At 54.1% G+C, this 20304-nt stretch overlaps 1 protein-coding gene across 1 annotated transcript; it reads right to left on the bottom strand.

The window, feature by feature from the left end:
• Positions 1 to 4607: 4607 nt before the first annotated feature.
• RBP2 (retinol binding protein 2) lies at positions 4608 to 19930 on the bottom strand. The gene is made up of 4 exons (XM_004588345.3): positions 19788 to 19930; positions 10241 to 10419; positions 5708 to 5809; positions 4608 to 4713 (listed from the first exon to the last, which is right to left on the bottom strand). Exons 1-4 carry the CDS (start codon positions 19858 to 19860, stop codon positions 4663 to 4665), a joined length of 405 nt encoding a protein of 134 aa, XP_004588402.1. The 5' UTR covers positions 19861 to 19930; the 3' UTR covers positions 4608 to 4662.
• Positions 19931 to 20304: the final 374 nt, after the last annotated feature.

Below are 20304 nucleotides of genomic sequence, written 5' to 3'. Positions count from 1 at the left end.
GGCCATTAGCCACCTGCAGCTGTGAGACTCCATTAATCCCCTTGCCTCAGTTTCCCCATCTGCCAATAGTAACACACTCTTTTCCCCCGGGTTCTTGGAAGTTTATGCAAAATATGAAAGTGCCTTAAAGGTGGAAACCACTGTGGGCCTTTCAGCTGTCCCAGCCCACTTCTGTGCTTTGTAACTGCTCCCCCGGTTGGAACTACCACGCTGCAGCGTGGCAGGGTGGTGCGCCTTGAGCTATTGTTTTCTGCAGCCTCATCCTCCTCCGAGGCCATCTGGAGCAGAGTGGGACACTCTGGCTTGGAGTCCCAGCTTCCTGCAGCACAGAGAGATTTCAGTGGGTCCCTTTCTGGCTCCCCGTGAGGGAGAGGAATGTTAGGGCACACTAAAGATGCCTGTCTGAGCTTTACTGAACTCTGTGTACTGGTAGCCAGATAACCGGGTGTTCGGTGTATTGACTTACACATGAGTAATTGAACGATGCTTCATGGAGGCGTCATTGGCATACCATAAGCCAGAGACTCCGGCCAAGGGAGGGTGTGGGACCGGGAGCTTCTGAGCTTCCCGTTTTGGGGGAAGTGGGGCTGCTCCCCGCCTGTTGCCCAGGCAGCCCTCAGACCCGTGCCCCGAGTCGAGAAAGCAACTTTTCTCCTCCTCACCCTCCCTCTTGCTGTTCTTGAGCCCAACGGGAATTGGAAAGCTTCGCCAGGCTGGGCTGCCGTCACACCGTTCTGGCCTCCAGGGTTTCCGTCAACTGGCAGCGCACCATGTCTCCCATAGGCAGTAACGCAGCCAAGACGGGGCCTCCAGGCCCGAGACGCAGGAGAGGCCCCAGACGCGGGAGAGGCCCGAGACACGGGAGAGGCCCGAGACACGGGAGAGGAGGGCTCTGATCATTTAAACACAGCAGCTAGATCTTTGGAGCCCTGACTCTCTGCAAATAAGCAGGTTTGACTCAACTCCTCTGGGCTCCCAGAGAGAGCCCATGAGACACAGGGTCGGGGAGGGAGGAATGGGGTGAGCGGCAACAGCCAAAGCTGCTCTGGGAAGGGAACCTCCTGCAGGTACAGCTGTTCTGAAGTCATTCAAACCGGGGGCAAAGCAGGTGCATCCTACACTTGGGCTAGAGGGGTAAAAGACATTTCTAGGAAGTCCTCAGCTACGTGATCAGGTTCTACTTGCTGAACACAACATTACGTAAGAGCAGGTGGTGACCCAGCAAGTCCCCACCAGGCCAGTTTCTCATTCTGTTCTGCTGACGTCAAGGCAGCTGTCTGAGGGGTGTGGGGGTGTGAGCAGAGTTCTTGGCCTCCATCTCCCAGGCACCAGGGCCACCCCACCCCACTGTGACCACCAGAAATACCTGCATTGCCTTACTCACTGCCCTCCGGGGGCATTCCCGGCTGAGAATCACTGCCTGGAGTGACACGCTCACATTTTTTAAATGCAGCAATCGCTGTAGTGGTGTCAGCCACTGTCTGTCGCGTAGCTGGGACGTGCCATGTGTGATGTCCAGAGCATTGCAGACTGCATCCCATCCACCTGTGCCTGCTGGGTGACAGTGATCATGAGCCAACATACAGCAGCAGGGTCACCGCTTCCTCCACGCGACCTGCAGGCTCTCCCTCGGCCTCTTGCCCCACCCAGCAAGGAGGAGCTGCAGAGCTGGGCAGGGAAGAGGCGGCCGAGCCTGGGCCCCACTCCTCTGGGCTCTGCTTCTGGGCAACCCCAGTCTTCCTGTTCACAGAGCGAGGACAAACATAACTGCCCTGCAAAGCTGGGAGGTGACAACAGGGCACACGGCGGCTTCTCTTGCCACGCAGCAGCCGCACCTGGATTGTGGCACATGTTCAACATGCGCTCCCTGAACGTAGAGGCCGACAGGAAGACAAAGTCTGCACCAACACGCTGCAGGAGGTGCACCCAGGCAGAGGGCAAACTCCCCAGCAGGCATCTGACACAACAGAGAGCAAGGCTCCAAAAGGCACAGCCTGGCCCTTGGGCGATCTCTGACTAGGAGCCTGGGGACAAGAATGAATAGGAGCTGCAAATCACTGCCTAATGCTAACGTGAAAGGACCCAGCGAGGCTAGGTCTCTACCCCACCCGCAGGGCTCAGCCGCCTGTACCCCACCCGGCAGGGCTCAGCCGCCTGTACCCCACCCGGCAGGGCTCAGCCGCCTGTACCCCACCCGGCAGGGCTCAGCCGCCTGTACCCCACCTGGCAGGTAAGCACAGCGGTGGCCTGCAGGCAGGACCGCCTGCCCGGGGCTGCCCAGCTTTGGACTTGGATCCGGGCTCTAGAGAAGTCTGCAGTTCTAAACCATTGCTCCTTAAGCTTAAAACAATGAACTTCACGAAATGAGAACATTTCCACTAAGCTTTTAAGCACTTCCCATGAATTAAAAGCAATTAGGCTAATAAAATAGTCTGTTTTGTTCCAATGCCACAAGTGTTTTCTTATGTTGATTTCATTGTCCTTTAAAATTGAAAATCAGATTCGTCTGAATTTGAAAAAGGTCACATTTGCCCGAGACTTATGCGTGACTACACTAAGGCAGCTGCTTGGGCCAGGGACTTGAGCAACAGCTCTGTGGGTTGGGTTCCAACTGCTGCCCTTCCCGTCCTGGCTGCCACCCTGGGCACATCACAGGGAGCCCTGAAAAGCCTCATTTGTAAAACGAGGACTCGTGCAGAGCAGTGTGAGGCTTCCAGAGTGGTGTGAGGCTTGGAGGGCTAGGGTGAGGCTGGCACCTGGCAAACCACACACTGCGAGATGGGCCTTATCCGTTGGTGAGGACCCACCTCTCTGTATTCAGACACAGCCTGTCCGAGCCACAAGCACTCTGCCCCCTCAGTACCTGCTTTGGGCTTCTCAGCGTTTCCATTCGCAGCATCCCCAGCTCCCTGCAGTGAAGTGTTCTCAAATGAGACACCTTTCCTGGTTTCTCTCCTCCGAGGTGCGCAGAGCCATGCATTCTGTGTCTGCTCTGACGCTGCACCTGCCCCACAGGAGGGTCCCTTGGAGGTCTGTGAGATGTCCACTACCTTTGCTGCCCCTTATTTCCCACGTATCCAGATGCTCCAAGGACCCCACAGAATCTATGGCCACACCCTGGGGGCTTCCGCACATGCAGCCTCACCCACGGTCACTCCTCAGGGGTTTCTGCACACAACCTCACCTGTGGCCACGCCTCGGGTCTTCTGCACACACAGCCTCATCCACGGTCACTCCTTGAAGGTTTCTGCACACGCAGCCTCACCTGTGGCCACGCCTTGGGTCTTCTGCACACACAGCCTCACCCATGGTCACTCCTCAGGGGTTTCTGCACACACAGCCTCATCCACGGTCACTCCTTGGGGGCTTTCGCACACAGTCTCGTCGTTTCTATTTCATTTTTTCCAGCCCCAGCTCCTAATTGTATCTGTCCACTTAACAAGTGTAATCAGTGAGCCAGAATTAAATATCCTCACCTCCGCACCTTCAATCAATCACAGACTGTGAACAGGAAGGGCCAACTGCCGTGGACGGAGGTCAGGCCTGGCCACGAGCTGCTACTGAGTGAAAAGAGAAAGCCCCCCGCGAACACGAGGCATCCCAGAAGAGGCAACTGGAGATGAGGTCTAAGGGGGACTTTACATGTTTTTCTAAATGGGGAGCTGAGGTTGTGGTAATGTGGGTAAAACCAACAACCCATATGTATGTCAGTTCGAGTCCCAGTTACTCCACTTCTGATCTGGCCCCCTACTAATGAGCCTGGGAAAGAAGCAAAGGATGGCCCAAGTGCTTGAGGTCCTGGTCCCGTGTGGAGACCTGGAAGAAGCTCCTGGCTTCAGACCAGAAAAGCTCTGGCCATTGCAGCCATTTAGAGAGGGAACTAGTGGATTGAGGATTAAAAGTCTCTGTCTCTCTCTCTTTCGGGCAGCTGGCCCTGCACACCCACCAAGGCTTCTCTGGGGGCAGCTCTTTTCAGGCAGCTTAGCATAAAGTGCAAACAGAATTTTGGAGAAACAATATACCATGCCGGGAGATGACTCTCCAATAGACACCACTCAAGGGTCGGGGGGATGCTCTGGTGCCCAGACAATGTGTCTGTGTAAAAGGGCTCTGTATGCCCACATAAACTAAGACAAGTGGGATGGAATGAAAGAGAGGGGGCTGGCATTGTGTAAGTGCCTTAGACTGCTGCCTGCAACACCAGGCTCATATTCAGCTGTGAAGATACAAAGCTGTATGCGTCCCTACTTCCAAATCAAAGATGGACTCCCAGTGAAACTGTTGGGCATTCCTAGACAATGGGACGCTGGACGGTCTGACATTGTCTGTACCAGCAATGTTGGGGCATGATTAGAAAACAGACTTATGACTGCTTATGAAGGACTGTTGTAATAATATGGGGAAAACCAGTCGGGGCACGGGAATTTCGGGGGTGATGGGTTGGGGAAATCTCAAACCCTATGGAATTGTACCATAAAAAAAGGCAAAACAAACAAACAAACAAAAACCCAAAGAGCTTCTGAGCAAGGGTGTGGCTTCGGGCTTGGTGTTTATTGAGGGGAGGGTGGATCTGTCGGTCAGTTACGCTCTCTCCAGACGCCATCTCGGGGCTCTGTGGGAGGGGGAGGCTCCGACTGTGGACGGGGGCCACCTGCGTGGACCTCACTTCCTTTTGAACACTTGATGGCACACCTGGTCCTCACAGGTCAGCTCCTGTAATGGCAGAAAAGTGGGTGAGTGGCTGAGAGGCCAGGTCCTCATCTGTGCCCTGTCCTCAGGGGCTGGAGGTGGGCAGTCGTGGTATAAACAGGACTCTTCGTCAAGCTGGGCAACGTGACTCCCCACTGGATCTGCTGGCTTGCCAGCCCGCCAGCGCTCATTTCAGTTTGACATGCAAACAGCTCGAGCAAGTATAAACATGAACGACGCAAAGAAACAACCCCCGGGAGTGGGATTTCTCCTGCTTCCATGTAATTTACTAAAAATGTCGTGGCAGGAGCAAGCGAAGGATGCGGTGGCACGGAGGGGTGTGTGGATTCAGGATGTGGGAAATGCCGGCTGGAAAAGCTGCTCCACTCCAGGGCCTTCCTGTCCCTGGCGAGCAACTCGTTGGCTGGTGCCTCACAGGCACGTGGCCCCAGGAGGGAATGAATGAATGAATGGATGAAGAGCCAACCATTGAACAAATGAGGACTGTACACGTGAAAAGTTTCCCACTGTTTGAATGCAGGCCCAATAAGTTATCTTTAAGCCTGAAGAGTGAATAATACAACTATAGAGCCAGATATCATTTAAGGCTATGGGCTCCTGCATCGTCTGTGCTAGTGCCAATGTACCCAAAATACCGTGGGGTCAGGGGGACATCCCTAGTGACCCTTGGCAGCGGCACATGCCAGAGGCAGGCTGAGCCAAACCAGCCCTTTGCCTTCTGGGCTCCTGGAATTGGGAGAAGGCACCGTCCCCACACCACTTCAGGCACATCTGTGTCCCCAGCTCCGTAACTTGGTATTTTGAACTTTCCGACTGTAGCCACTCACAGGAACAGCCACAGAGATGTCCTCCTTGGACGCCCTGAGCCACAGAATGGCTTCCTGGGCACGGGACTGCATGTGGGGGGTCATTGCTTTTGCCTGAGAGCCCTGGCCAGGTGATGTGGAAATCCGTGTGGCGCCATGCAAGGGAGCTGGGAAGACCCCATAGGACTCACCAGGTGCAGCTTGTCCCCCTCAACCCACTGCTTCCAGCCGCGGTTCTGCTTCTCCCCCTTTTGGACACACACCAGGCAATCGCCGTCCCAGGTGACTAGTGACTGCAATGACACATGGACAGGTGAATCAAGCGCGTGACCTTGACCTGAACAAAGCTGACCCTGCAGCAGGGGCTCCTGCTCTGGTCCTGGCTGCCACCCGCAGCAGGGGCTCCTGCTCTGGTCCTGGCTGCCATCTGCCCCAGGTTTGTAAGTGTGAAGACCTGTGGTGTCACTCACAGATGAAGGTGGATTTTCAGTTGCCATTTATCAAGAAGTCAAAGGTTAAGATTTAATAATAGGGCCCAATACTCAATGACTAAATCCTTACCTGGGAAGCACTGGGATCCCATGTGGGCACCAGTTTGTGTCCCGGCTGCCCCACTTCCCATCTACTTTCCTGCTTGTGGCCTGGGAAAGCAGTGAAGAATGGTCCAAAGCCTTGGGACCCTGCAGCCGTGTGGGAGACCCAGAGGAAGTTCCTGGCTTCTGGCTTCAGATCAGCTCAGTTCCAGCCATTGTGTCCATTTACGAAGTGAGCCACTGGAAGATCTTTCTGTCTCCCCTTCTCTCCATAAATCTGATCTTCCTTTCCAATAAAAACAAATATTTATTTGAAGAAGATTTGCTAATACTCTGAAAGAGATGGAGTGTGGAGAAGCGGGCATCCCACATGTAGCAAATGGGAACAGAAATCAGCGTGAACCATTGGGGATGGCCATTGTGTTCACACATGCCTTAGAAGCTCTCCTGATGGCAGGTTTTCCCACATGGATCTCACCTTCACCACTCCCAGTAGGGCCATCATGTTTCCTAGGAGTCAGCCCCGCCCTCTGCCTCCTACTCCCCGCAGGCACTTTCTGTATCTATGAATTTGCCTATTCAAGAAATTCCAGGTAAAATCTTCCCCTTGGAGTCTTTCCTGTCAGCCACAATGCGTGGGCGTTGCTATGTGGCTTCTCTCCCTTGGCCTGGGTTGCAAGTTCATGTACGTGGCCACATGTGTCAGCACTTCAGCAGCTGTGTGAGATTCCGTATTCCATCACATACTGTGTTCAAGGGTGTCCACTGGGGTACTTCCTGCAGTGTTGAAATGGGATTTGAACCCTCTTGTAAGCAAGGAGGGGCAGCCCACGTGAGGGCCGCTATGGCTCTGCCCTTCCACTCTCAGACCAGCCCTGTGCTAATGTGCCTGGGATACCAGTGCAAGCTGGTCCAAACTCCTGGGCCCTGTCACTCACTGGGAGACCCTGATGGACTTCCAGACTTCCAGCTTTGGCAAGGCCCAGGCCTGGCTTTTGCACCTGTTTGCAGAGTGAAACGGTAGATGGGAGATTCTTTGTCTCTCTTTCTTTAACTCTGTCTTTCAAATAAATCTTTAAGCAGAAAATTAAAAAGAAACAGTAATGGTAGGAAGTTAGGAACATAGCAGGCACTGCAGGAGGTTCACGGACAACGGGATTAAAGATGTTTCATGCATAAAACTTCAATCTGCATATGTCCATAGTGTGTTTTATGAAATTTTCTCAGATGGATTTCAAAGACCTTTTAGCATAAAGTGAGACTATTTCTAGACTCTTCCCACCGGTGCTGTGCAGGGCCTGTTAGCTGGCCCATGCTGAGGAAGAAGGCCTAGACGCCCGCTGAGGAGTGCATGCTGTGACACAAATGGTTCCCTCAACCCTAGGCTGGCGCAGAAATGAACACTGCACCTCGGACCACGAGCCTCCCTTCCATGCAGAGGTGTGAGATGAGGGCTCCTGAGGGTGGGGAAGTGGAGAGAAGACGATAGAGAAGTGTCAGGCACGCTCAGAGATGTACACTTGCAGCTGTTTGCACAGCAGGCGTGCCGTCAAGCAGGAGCAGTAGCTATCGCTAGGGGAGGCTGTGGCACGGTGTCCAAGGCCCTGCTAGACGGCTGGAGGGGCTGGAAGAAGCCACTGAGGACAGGTCTGCTCTCAGACGCCCACACCCACAGGGAAGGGGAGGGGAAAAGGATCCTTTTGAACCGATTAGGTTGGAACAGCAGAGTGAGGCCAAAATTGAGAAATGAATTTTCCCATCAGTTATGGCGTCTGATGAGCTGGCCTTTCAGCCCACACGGTCCAGGCAGGGCTCCGACGCATCACTGCTCAGGCGCGGTGGGCTTCCCTAAGCGGACCTTCCACACTTAGAAGCTCATATTCAGACTGCTCCGCTGCAACGTGTCTAAAGTGCTTTCCATTCCCCCACTTCGCATTTGCACGGAGCACTAAATATAATTCAGCCTTGACTGAGACCATCAATGCTGCAGGACAAGTCGATCGAGAAATAAAGCACGCTTGACCTCAGTCATCGCCAGCGGACCACAGCTCTCCAGGAGGACCCAGGGCTCCTGTTCCTTGCGTTGAAGGGACTCCTGGGGGCAGGCACTGCGGGCAGCAGGCTAAGTTATACGCAGGAAGCCCATCTTTCGTATGGCAGGGCAACACATCTCCAGTGTCCTGCTAATGTGAACTGTGAGAGGTAACGGGTGATGGTGCAAGCACTTGGTGACTGTCACCCATGTGGGATGCCCATGTGGAGCTCCAGGCTCCTGGCTTCCGCCTGGCCAGCCCTAGCTGCTGTGGGCATCCAACCAGTGGATGGAACATTGTCTCTCTCTGCCTCTTAAGTATATAAAAGTTACTAAAATTTTAAAAAATTGTTGAGACATTGCAAGTTTCCTGTCAGAGCTCCTGGAAGCAGAGGATGGGAAACGTGGCCCGAGCCTGGGGAGAGCAGGCGCGCAGTGAACGGGAACTAGCAGGTGGTGAGGGGCCCACTTCACTCGGGCTCTCTGAGGGCTGACCCTTTGCAGGGAGCGAGAGTAGGGGTCTAGCGACAGAATACTCTGATCTCATGTCCTCCTGGCTGGGAGCTGGGACAGAGGTTCTGGTGGCTAGGTTGGCAGGGAGGGGAAAGTACTAGAATATCCACACTGCCCATCTTCATGTAAACTGTGCCAGCATGGACAGTGACCAGCCAATGGCAACCACGGTGCATGACAAACCAGCCAGGCTTCCACGTATCCTGAGCTGTATTGTTCCTGGGGTTCAGCATGTGCTAGGTTTGAGGCATGGGTGGGCATTTGCTAGCTTCCTATTACTCTAATGAAATGCTCTGAGATAAGCTACTTAGGAAGCAAGGAGACATCTATTGCACTTCACGGTTTGGAAGGTCCAAGCTCAGATCAGAAGGCCCTTTGGGTGAGCGTCTGGTGAGAGCGGCAGACGGTGCTGACCGAGCACTTGGGGCAGGAGGTTCACACGGCAAGCCAGGAGTACAGGGAGAGTGGCTAGGCCCACCTTGGGCTCTTCTGGCACCTCCAGCAGGTACACCCAGTGACCCAAGCCTCGCAGCAGGTCTACTTCCTAACACATCAGCCTCTTGGTGCCACTATGAACAGACCCTGGGGTTTTAGTTGTCTCTGAGCTCGGGTGCCAAATCTTACTTGAACCATAGCAAGAAACCCTGAAATGCCACCAAGCTTGTCTTTTCCCCGATCCCCACCCGATGGGGACTGGCTGAGCATGATTTCATTTGGAGACCAGAGACAGTGTGCTGAGCTTGGCAGTGACCACCACAGGGTCAGGGTTAGCCAGGGACTCTGGGAAGCAGAGTACCGCCAATTCCTGCTCGTCCTCACCTGCTTCTCCCTGCCACCTGCCAGTCTGCCCTGTGGCTGAGGGCCTGCCTTTTCTACCAGCTTTTGGGCGTTGGGCTGACTCCCCACTCCATGCTCAAAGTGGCTTTCCAGTTCCTGTCAGGAAGGACAAACATTCTCCCTTATCCACAGGAAACACATTCTAAGACTCAACGAATGCTGGAAACCACAGGTAGTGTCAAACCCCGTCCATGACTGTGGAACTGAGCTGGCTGCTAAGTGGCTATGCTGGACCCAGGATGGGCCACACTGAGCCAGGATGCAGTGGATGGAGCCTGGCTGTATTACATAACTCAGAATGAGATACAACTTGAAGCTTGGGGGTTGCTCCTTTCTGTCGTGTTCCATGGAGTCTTTTCAGCTGTCTGTTGACTGTGGGCAACTGAAACCTGAGTGGGCTAAGAGGAGTCCATTCTGGTTCCAGCAACCAGAAGCCTGGCCCTCTGGGACATGGAGCAGCTGCCAAGCTGTGTGCCCTAAGCTAGGAGAGAAGCCACGGACTTCTTGGGAAACTCTCCTATGTCACTAGAGCTCTACGGACCCTGATTAGCTAGTTTCCTTCATTTATGTTACCCTTACTTAAAAAATTAAGAATGCCGCCACCCTGAGGCTCCTGCTCAGGGCACGGGGGAGAATGCTGCCAGCCTGCTCAGGGTGCATAGGGGATGCCACCAGCCTGGGGCTTCTGCTTAGGCGCAGGGGGAAGGCCGCCATCCTGGGTCCCTGCTCAGGGAACAGGGGGAAGGCTGCCAGCCTGGGGCTCCTGCTCAGGGCATGGGGGGAAGACCGCCAGCCCGGGGTCTGTATACCTTCACATTCCGGTTGTCCAGGCCCTTTGTGTACTCATCAAACTCCACACCAACGGTGAAATCCAAGTTATAGTTCCGGAACGTGCTGTTGGTTTTCGTCTTGAAGTCATCACCAGCCTGCTCAATGATCTTCGTCTGAGTCAGCCGCACCGCGATCTTGCGGGTGGCAAAATCAATGTCTGTTGGCAAAGGGAGTCGGAAGGTTACGGTGTGCTCAGCTAGACCCATTCATTTCTTTAACAAGGCCACACACTCAGGAGGAAAGACGTGGACTGGGGACAGGCACATTGCTTGGCCCAATTACAAAATGGTTTGTTTTATACACAGCCCAAGTTGAACAGCTCCATTGACTTCTGGGATATCCAGGGGTCCCTTGGCCCAGCCATGGGAACCCTGAGGGGAGGGAGATAAAATAGGCAGGGCTCACGCTGCAGTACAGCTCACAGGTACAAGAACATATGTGTCTCACACACATGCACCATGCACGCACTCACACCCTGCACACGGCCTCTGCGTTTGGATAGATTGTCCTTCCCCACAAGCATTTGCTGAGCAAAAAGATTTCATGCTCAAAAAGAATTTTGAAAACCACAAGTTTCAATTATGGGTAAAGAGGAAACATTAATTTTTCCTCCATGGAGAGATACTAATAAATTTGCATTCTGTATAGATATGTGCACACACATTTATACATAGATAGGCATGCATATATTTTGAGAGGTAAAGAGACACATTCATGCAGAGGGCTTCCATCTGTTGGTTCACTCTCTAAACACCTTCCACACCCAGGACTCAGCTTGGCTGAAACTGCCAGCCGGAACACACGGCAGGGTTGCTGTGCGGGTGACAGAAACACAGCTACTTGACCATCCCTCCCACCTCCCACCATCCGCCTGGGCAGGAAGCTGGATTCCTAGGGATAGAGCTGGGTATTCAGCCCCTGGACCACGAGGCTCTGGGCCCATCTCTGAGCTCCCCCTGGACCACGAGGCTCAGGGTCCACCCCTGAGCTTGCCCTGGACCACGAGGCTCGGGGCCCACCCCTGAGCTCCCCCTGGACCAAGGGGCTCTGGGCCCATCTCTGAGCTCCCCCTGGACCACGAGGCTCTGGGCCCACCCCTGAGCTCTCCCTGGACCACGAGGCTCGGGGCCCACCCCTGAGCTCCCCCTGGACCACGAGGCTCGGGGCCCATCTCTGAGCTCCCCCTGGACCACGAGGCTCTGGGCCCATCTCTGAGCTCCCCCTGGACCATGAGGCTCTGGGCCCATCTCTGAGCTCCCCCTGGACCACGAGGCTCTGGGCCCATCTCTGAGCTCCCCCTGGACCACGAGGCTCTGGGCCCATCTCTGAGCTCCCCCTGGACCACGAGGCTCGGGGTCCACCCCTGAGCTTGCCCTGGACCACGAGGCTCGGGGCCCACCCCTGAGCTCCCCCTGGACCAAGGGGCTCAGGGCCCATCTCTGAGCTCCCCCTGGACCACGAGGCTCGGGGCCCATCTCTGAGCTTGCCCTGGACCAAGGGGCTCAGGGCCCATCTCTGAGCTCCCTCTGGACCACGAGGCTCGGGGACCACCCCTGAGCTCCCCCTGGACCACGAGGCTCGGGGCCCATCCCTGAGCTCCCTCTGGACCACGAGGCTCAGGGCCCATCTTGAACTCGGGGACCACCCGTCAGCTCTCCCCCTGGACCACGAGGCTCGGGGCCCATCTTGAACTCGGGGCCCACCCGTCAGCTCTCCCCTCTAAAGCAGATGGAAGGTGTACCTAGCAGGTGTTCTGCCTCCCTTATGAGCCCCCAGCAGAGCTGACTGTGAATTCTAGAACATATTACATGCTTGCTCAGAGATTTCGTCTTATTTTTTTCTGGTAAGGATAAAGTTTATAATTGTTTGTAAATATTAATGAAAAATTTTCAGGAAATCAAAGAGCAACGAGTACAGGAAACGCCACATACACACCGAGTTCAACAGCTGCCGAGAGTTTGCCACCTTCACTCCACTACATCTCTGCTGTTCAACACGGGTGTGCCCTGTAGCAGAGGGGCTTCCAGAAGGTCCCAAAGCAGTGCTGAGTCACCTCCTGGCTTCCCCAGTGGTGCCCAGAGCATTGCCCAAGCACGTTTCATTGTCTAGTGGAATAGAACCCGAGACAGAGTCGTTCTGCGACTACTAAGTTTCTTCCTGAAAAATCCACCTAGATTTTAAAATACATGGAGGGTGATTCTATTGCAACCCAAGGGTCAAGGGATAGTTCAAGGGCACCGAGGACTGTTTCTCTGAGGCTTCTCGCCCCAGTCCTGGGAGGCAGGTGATGGAAGTCCCTGCTTAAACAGCCTGGTGCAGCGCAGACACTGTGTTGTGCCCACACGAGGCCGGGGGTTGGGGACTAGCAGTCAGGCGCTGCTGCCAGGCCACGTCCTGCATGCTTTTGCCCAGTCTCCTCTCTGACATTCATTCCTCATTTCCTTTCAAATCCCTGCCGGGTCACTCTGATTCTGTTCTTTTCCAGGACTAGGGAGATCCCATACTAGCTGCTTGAGTCTCACTTTGGATCAGTACTTGGGCTACACCTAAGAACATGGGGCTTGACGCAATGGCACAATGCTAAATCTTCCCCTGGCAAGCACCAGGATCCCGTATGGGCACCGGCTCATGTCCCAGCTGCCCAGTTTCCTTTCCAGCTCCCTGCCTGTGGCCTGGGAAAGCAGTCGAGGACGGCCCAAAGCCTTGGAACCCTGCATCTGTGTGGGAGACTCATAAGAATCTCCTGGCTCCTGGTTTTGGATTGGCTCGGCTTCAGACATTGAGGCTATTTGGGGAGTGAACTAGCAGATGGAAGATCTTTCTCTCTGTCTCTCCTTCTGTGAATCTGTCTTTCCTATTAAAAAATATATATTTTATACATATGTATAAACCCATCGACACAGGGAGGTCCTGGCTAGGTTGCTAAACCCAGCATTGTCTGAAGTCAGAATGGAGCCCAAGGCAAAAGATTTTAATTAATGTCAGCCAACCCAGGAGGCAAAAGGTTTCATTCTTGCTTTTTCAGGTTCAGGTTGGCCTAGACTGGTGCACGCACACACATCACTTTGCCTGTCTTTTCCGGCTGTCAGTGGGGTGTCTGCCATGTGGGGTTCACCAGGCTGGTTGGTGTTGAGGCCCCCCTCAGAATGTCAGACAGCAGATTGCTGGGGCCCTAATTTCCAGGTGGCAGAGCCCAGGGACTTTAGATCTTGGACTCTGCTGGGAAAACTGTTAAGAGAAAGACTAGCATGGTTTTAAAAAAACTGAAAGCCACTTTATCAGCCTGGATGTGACTAAATGGATGCCAGCGAGATTAGGACTTGTCTACACACACTTGCAGAAACAGTGAGTTCAAGGTCCACGAAACAGGTACATTCATAGAGTTACGCTGGGACAAGAAGGCAGGGGTTTTGAAAGCCAGAGAAATACAAGACAGAATTAACTTCATGGACAAACTGAGTGTGCTGATGGTTCGGCAAAGTGAAGCTGCATGCACACTTGGTGACATCTGGCCTGTTGCTCGAGGACTGATGTCCCCTGCTGGGGACCTCCCTCGACACCCTGGCTCACTGCGTTCTCCAAACCCAGGCTCTGAGTCTGGACTCGTCTCCGTCTCCAACCGACCAGAGAGGAAGCTGGGTTCCGTAGGGAGGAAGCAGCTAAGCTGTGTTTGAGCTCAGGCTGGTCTTTGTTCAGGGCCACGCTTTGCTCTGCCAGCCCCAGGACGGCCTAGTCAGACCACCCCTCTCTGTCTACATTCCATGGCTGCCCCAAAGTCCAGAAACTTCTGCTTCTTGTTGAATCTCCCCCTGGAGATTGAGTGGGTCTCGAAGCGGAATCTGGGCCAGCAGCAACAGCACCTGGGAACCGGCGGGAAATGAAAACTCTGGAACCCAGTAAGACCTCCTGGGGAGAAGTTCTGCAAGCTGGGCCTTTGCTGCCCAGGAACTGTGCGCATAGGAGTGTTTCCCCCGGCAGGACAGGTAGGGCGGCAGTTCTGGTTCCAGTCCTGCTCCTAGGTAGCAGCTACGTGACCTCCCTTTCCCTGAGCTCCCCTAGCTTGCTCACTGTAAAATGAGAAACAGAAAGTGTACCTCAAAGACGTTTATGATGAGGGTCCTGCAAAATGATATAAATACAAAGCTTGTGGGCTCTCCAGCCCTGAGCTCTGTCTGCAAAGACAGGGCAGTCTTGTATGCACGGTGACACTTCCGGGTTCTGTTGTGCACCTGCGCAGCTGTCTGGGCTGTGGCCTGTCTCCCTGGTGGAGCACAGATCTGCCCCCTCCCTCTGTCACTGGGTTGATGAGTAGCTCCTGCTGTAGCCCATTGTGCTGAGGTCCAAGCCGTACTAACCCATGCTGCTAGAACCATCGCTAGGAGTAAGGAAAGGCAAATTATACCTATTAGCTAGAGGAATTGAGAGGTGCGCTCCAGGCAGCGTGCGGAGGAAGAACTGGATATGACCGAGATTTGGGATGAAGTGTTGTGCAGTCAAGGCTCAGAGCGTGGAAGGAGTGGGTTCATAGTCACCCAGTGACAGTAAAGCTCTGACAATTCCTCTGCACACACGTCCTGTTTGCCACTCACCGCAATGCCTTCCCAGCAAAAAAAAAAAAAAAAAAAAAAAAAAGGAAAAAATCATCACTTATTCCTGGTTGCTTAGGAAAGCAGATGGCAGCTAAAAATGTCCATTGCTGAGGGCACGGGCTTGTCCTGCAGACACCAGCGTTAGTCAATCTTTCTGACCGGTGCGGGGGAATCTTATTAGAGGCCCTATGCAAATGGAATCAAGCATCATTTCTGCACAGGAGTGAAAAATGGCCTGGCCTCTTGGCCACCCTTTAGCGGCTGCGCAGGCCAGTTAATCTTGTCTGCCGCTCCGCCCAGGGAAGGGAGCCAAACGCTCGCTGCTGGATTCGTTGTTGGAGATTTCTAATCATCAGGATTTAACTGCAGCTGTGTTAAACACATCCACATGGACACAGAGATTTACTAAAATACTTCCTCTTTGAACTTTGCAGGGAAAATTATTTTCCCAATATAGTATTTTAACACCTGGGTTATCAAGTATGTTTTATCTGCTTTTCTGGATTAAAGGTATCATGGAGCCTGATTTATAGCTAGGTGAAATGAATTTCTATCTCCAAAGGAAAGGTCCAAAGGCAAGCTATTTCTGAATAATACATACAGCTTATAGCTGGTGCAGAAGGAAAAAAAACCCACAACACTGGGGTGACTTTATTAAAGCATACTTTTCATAACTGCATTTTGAACAATGCAAGCCATAAAGTTGAAATACGAGCACGCTCCTCAACATTAAAATGCTTTGTAATGTGCCTGTGAAAAGAGCAAAAGCTGCAGGGTAAAAGGGCAGGCGCTCTTTGTAAATGAAAGAGCAGAGATGCGCACATGTTCATCAGACAGAATCTGAGAGCCATTCAAAGTGCAGCCTAAATGGGCTTCGAAGCCGACTCCTGAATCCTCGGACAGCAGCACTTGTAGGCAGTTGTGAGGAGCAGAGCGGAAGAGGAAACTTCCCTTACCATTGTCATTTCCTCCTCTGCAGGTCACACTTTGAGAAGAATGGGACTGGCCCCCTGCCTGCCCTCTTCCGGACACTAGAGAAGGCTGGAGACCCTCTGATGGCCCCGCCCAGCTGTCTGCCACCCCAACCACTGGAATGGGGTCCGGACACTAGAGAAGGCTGGAGACCCTCTGATGGCCCCACCCAGCTGTCTGCCACCCCAACCACTGGAATGGGGTCCGGAAGGAGGTGCTGCCAGCAGCTGCCAGGGGGACGCTTTTTGAGCCCTGGACTTTGTCTACGGCTCTGCACACTCCATTTCAAGGTCCAGCAAGACACCACATAGTTCAAGACTTTGGTCAGGCCAATAACTTCACTGTTAGGGTAGGACCAGCAGCGAACATGAATCTAATAACATTCAACCGGGTATCTTCCTTCGTCCATCCATTGTGCCTGGGGACTTTTCTCTGGCCATGTTTGTCAGTCTATTCTGGACGCCCTATCCTGTGAATCCTTGCTCAGAGTTAAACGCCTCTCCAGCCCTGCAAAGCACAGCGCTGTGGACAGGGCTTGGGTGTTGGAAGCAGGCAGAGCTTCTACCCCCGCTCCTCCAAGTCCCAGCCACTGGATGCCCCAGGAGGCCTCTCTACTTCCCTGGGCTGCAAATTCATCTCCCTGTCAGATGTTATGACCTCATCCTTGACCGTGCCCTCAACTCTAGATCCCAGACCCAGGTGCCACTTCCCATACTGCACCTGAATGCACACAAAAATGTGCAGGACAGGATTCTGAGTGCATCCCCTCACCCAGAAACCCTAACCCCAAACTCCTCCATCCGTGTCCTCCTCATTTCAGCCAGGGGACCCACTGCCTCCCCAGATATTCAGGTCTGTAACCTGAAAGCCATCTGCTCTGCGTGTTTCCTTCACTTCTCAGTCGTGGGCAGCTGCTGTGCTTTGATCTCCAACACGCATGTGCAACCTGACTGCTCTGCTGGGCCACAGGCAGCATCTAGCTCAAGTCACTATTGCCCCTTCCTGGACAGTACAGCATCCTAACACTCTTCACGTGCCAGCACCAAGCATCCAGCACACCTGTGTGTGAGGACGCCTCTGGGAATCCCCAGCCAGAATCCAGCGGAAAATGACCAAGCACTGGGCAGGGCCGCCGGCGGGACTCACTCGATCCCTGGAACTCAGGGAGACAACGTGAAACAGACCGTGGGTGTTCCAAACCACCGCCCTTCTTCCACTGTTGTTCATCACAGCTAACAAACTCTCCCCAAGGGTTCTTTCATGCGGCTGGGTCCTTCTCCTGTCTGCCTTCCTCAGCTTCTCCCTCATTTACTCATCCCAGTTAAAGAAGGACCTTAGGCAGTGACAATTCCGGACCAGAGGAGTGCGGAGCCTCAGGCTACACTGGGTGCTTCAGAAGGCAGGGGAGAGGAGGCACTGGCCCTCCGCACTTGCCCTTTGCACTCTAAATGACTTTGATAACTTGGAGCCAGCCCAGAGGTTTCTGTGATGTGGCACTCTGTAGGCTGCTGCCCTAGGACACAGGGTTGGGGCAGTGTGAGCAGCCACAAAGGCAGCCGGCTGCCCAGCCTGCACTTCCACCCCCTCCTCCTGAACCAACAACCAGGCCCGCAGTTGCTCCCTGGTGCTCAGAAAGTGACGGGTCTCAGGCAGGGAGTGTTGTCCGACTCCACCTGATGCTTCTCAAATGACAAGGGTGCCTGACCTCCAAGCCGTGAGGAAGAAACTGCAGTGCCCCCCACGGTTGGGCCCCCCTGCTTTCCCTATAGGTGGGAGGAAATCACACAGGTGTCTGCTGCTTGTAGGTTAGACGGAGGGCAGCCTACCTCACCTGCTTCTGGCTGAGTCCCTCAACACTCGTCTTCAGCCATGCATGTTGGCCTTGAGAAGAGCCATGCGTCCTGCCTCAGCGGGGAAAATGGATTCTGAGACATCATGGACTGGAATCGGACCTGCTGGGGACCCTGAGGCACCATGGGCCATCAGCAGCTGCGGGAGCCAGGAACCAGGTGTCTCTATGTGGAAGGTTGGCCAGTACCATCACCTGTGGCAGGGCTGTCGCCCAACTAAGCATCAGCTGCTGCAGAGATCCCAGCACGAAGAGGCCCTGCAGCCTGCTGCTCATGAGAACGAACTCCACATGGTGGGATGTTGGAAGCTCTGAGCAAAGCTCTCAGGGACAGCAGGAATCAGTCACCGTGGAGAGCTAGGCCCACCCAGCGCCTTCTGGGACGGAGACAAGTAGTGCGCTCAGGGACCGAGTAAGTGGATGAGCTGGCACAAGTCCGGAAGCTGCCTCTAGATAGAGGATTTCTTAGCAAGAGTTGACATTGTGCCTGGCTTCCTCCACCCCACCCATCTCCCTCGCAGAGGAAACCAGGGGTGCCGGAGTGCCTGCCTCCTGACTCAAGCCTGAGGCTTCCCGGGCCACTCTTCAGAGCCCTGCACTAAGCAAAGCTTGGATTCCAGACCTAAAACTACCCCAGGACTTCCTGCTATTTAAGCATAAACAGCAAAAGACACCAAAGTTCTTTCTAATGATACGCATGGCCAGGCTTGTTCAGCGCTCTGCTGAAACCTTGAAACTTCTGAAGAGTTCTTGTAAAGTACTTTCAGGCGTTCACAACATGGGACAGACAGGCAAGGCTGCTGTCGCTACTGCGTAGATGCATCTGGAAAGCTAGAGGTCGCTGCGAGGTTCAGGGGAGTCCCAGGCTTGGCCTTCAGGACACTGGCCCCCGAATCGATTTTCTCATCTCTGTGGTCCTGGTTGTGGTTTCAGTTCTGAGCTACAGTCCAAACCCCTTGCCCACATATCCATCCAGAACTACATTCCTACTGGTCACTCATGGAGCAAAGTAACAGGTGCAAAAGCATTGAGGGTGGGGCCGGTCAGGTCCAATTTTTGCTTTCTCTTCCCCTCCCCGGCCCTAGGTTTATTGAGGCAAAATGGCTACTGACCTGGAGGGAAAAGAAGTTACTTAGAATAGGTAACAGGTGCACACGGAAGCCCTAGTGTCACACAGAATGAAATACCTCCCAGCTCTGCTTGTCCACTGACACGGTGGAAGCGTTCATCAAGGGGGAAGTTAATTGCACAGCAAAAGCCACATTCTCTTATTTTTGGAGCGATCTCCCACCATCTTGTACTAGTTCATTGGCCCCTGACCCTGCAGCCAGTCCTCTCCTGCTGTGTGTGCGGGAAGTTTCAGCCAGGTCGCTCTATCCATGGAGGACGCTGAAGCAGAAGGAGTGAGAGGCAGGGAATGGCACGGACAGAAAGTGTTTTGCTCAACACGTGGAGCGTAGGAGCCACCAGGCAACTGTGGACTCCTCTGTGGACACTCTGCTCCATGGAGAGCCTGGAACCTGGGCAGGGCTCTCCATGTGTTCTCTGTAAGCTTCACCAGAGACCCACCCTGTGGCCAGCTCAGGGCACACACGGGCTGGTATGGGGCCTGGAGTTCAGAAGTTAGATAAACAAGGGCTGGCACTGTGGCATGCCGGGTAAGCCTCTGCCTGCAGCATTGGTCTCCCATATGGATGCCAGTTGGAGTCCTGGCTGCTCTACTTTCTATTTGGCTCCCTGCTGATGGCCTGGGAAAGCAGCCGAAGATGGTACAAGTCCTTAGGCCACTGTACCCACATGGGAGATCCAGAAGAAGCTCTTGGTTCCTGACTTCAGGCCTGCCCAGCTCCAGCAGTTGCAGGCATTTGAGGAATGAACCAGTGAGTGCATGTTTTCTGTGGGTCTATCCTAAGGTCATCTGAGCCAGAATCTCACTGATTGCTATTCCTGATTTGTACATGAGTGTCCAACGGACTCTAGGAGGAGTTCTTCAACTTGCCTGAACTTGCACAGCTGTATGAGCGAGGAGCAAGGCTTTGCACCAGTCTGCGGGCAGCACAGACGCCCTCAGGTGCCAGGCAGCAGCCCCTCCCCAGCCCTCGGCGCTGGCCTTACCTAGAGCCTTCATGTAGCCCTCGAAATTGTCATTGCTTTCCATCTCCCAGGTGCCGCTCTGGTCCCTCGTCATGGTGGCGGCCTCTGCTGCAGGATGCCCCAGCTGAGGACAGTGCGTGCTGGCCTTCAGGGAAGGGAGCCGCAGTGGCCTTTATAGCCTGGTGGACCAGGTTTACGGCTCTGCAGATAATAGGGTCAGAGGTCACTGTGATTCAGAGGAACGTTCCTTTCTTCTGCAGTTCAGAAGGGCAAGCCAGGCTCAAAGTCCTCATTTGGCCAGGCAGGGGTGATTGCCATAGGCAGGGCCTGATGAGCTGGGGCAGGACACAGAGCCGCACAGAGAACTCTGCATTCTGCAGGTGAGGAAACAGCCCCCCGCCGTGCCCACCCTACAAGGACCGCAGGCCACCCAGCCTCCTGGCCCCAAGCGGGAATCTGTCAGCCACCAGCTTCTATGCAGGCTGATGGAGACGAGCAATGATGCTCACACACCTCCAGGCTCACACACCACGGGCCT

This window comes from Ochotona princeps, chromosome 30 (genome assembly GCF_030435755.1).
Source record: "Ochotona princeps isolate mOchPri1 chromosome 30, mOchPri1.hap1, whole genome shotgun sequence".
In the NCBI taxonomy this organism is placed as follows: domain Eukaryota; kingdom Metazoa; phylum Chordata; class Mammalia; order Lagomorpha; family Ochotonidae; genus Ochotona; species Ochotona princeps.
Note: the sequence above shows the minus strand (reverse complement) of the source record. Positions and strands in the feature narration are given on the sequence as shown.

Excerpts from the sequence above, each read along its gene's own strand:
- RBP2 (XM_004588345.3), bottom strand. The coding sequence starts at position 19,860 with ATGACGAGGGACCAGAGCGGCACCTGGGAGATGGAAAGCAATGACAAT. Across the intron at positions 10,420-19,787 it reads GGGCTACATGAAGGCTCTAG|ACATTGATTTTGCCACCCGC; the intron begins GTAAGGCCAGCG and ends CTTTGCCAACAG. Across the intron at positions 4,714-5,707 it reads AGGGGGACAAGCTGCACCTG|GAGCTGACCTGTGAGGACCA; the intron begins GTGAGTCCTATG and ends CTGCCATTACAG.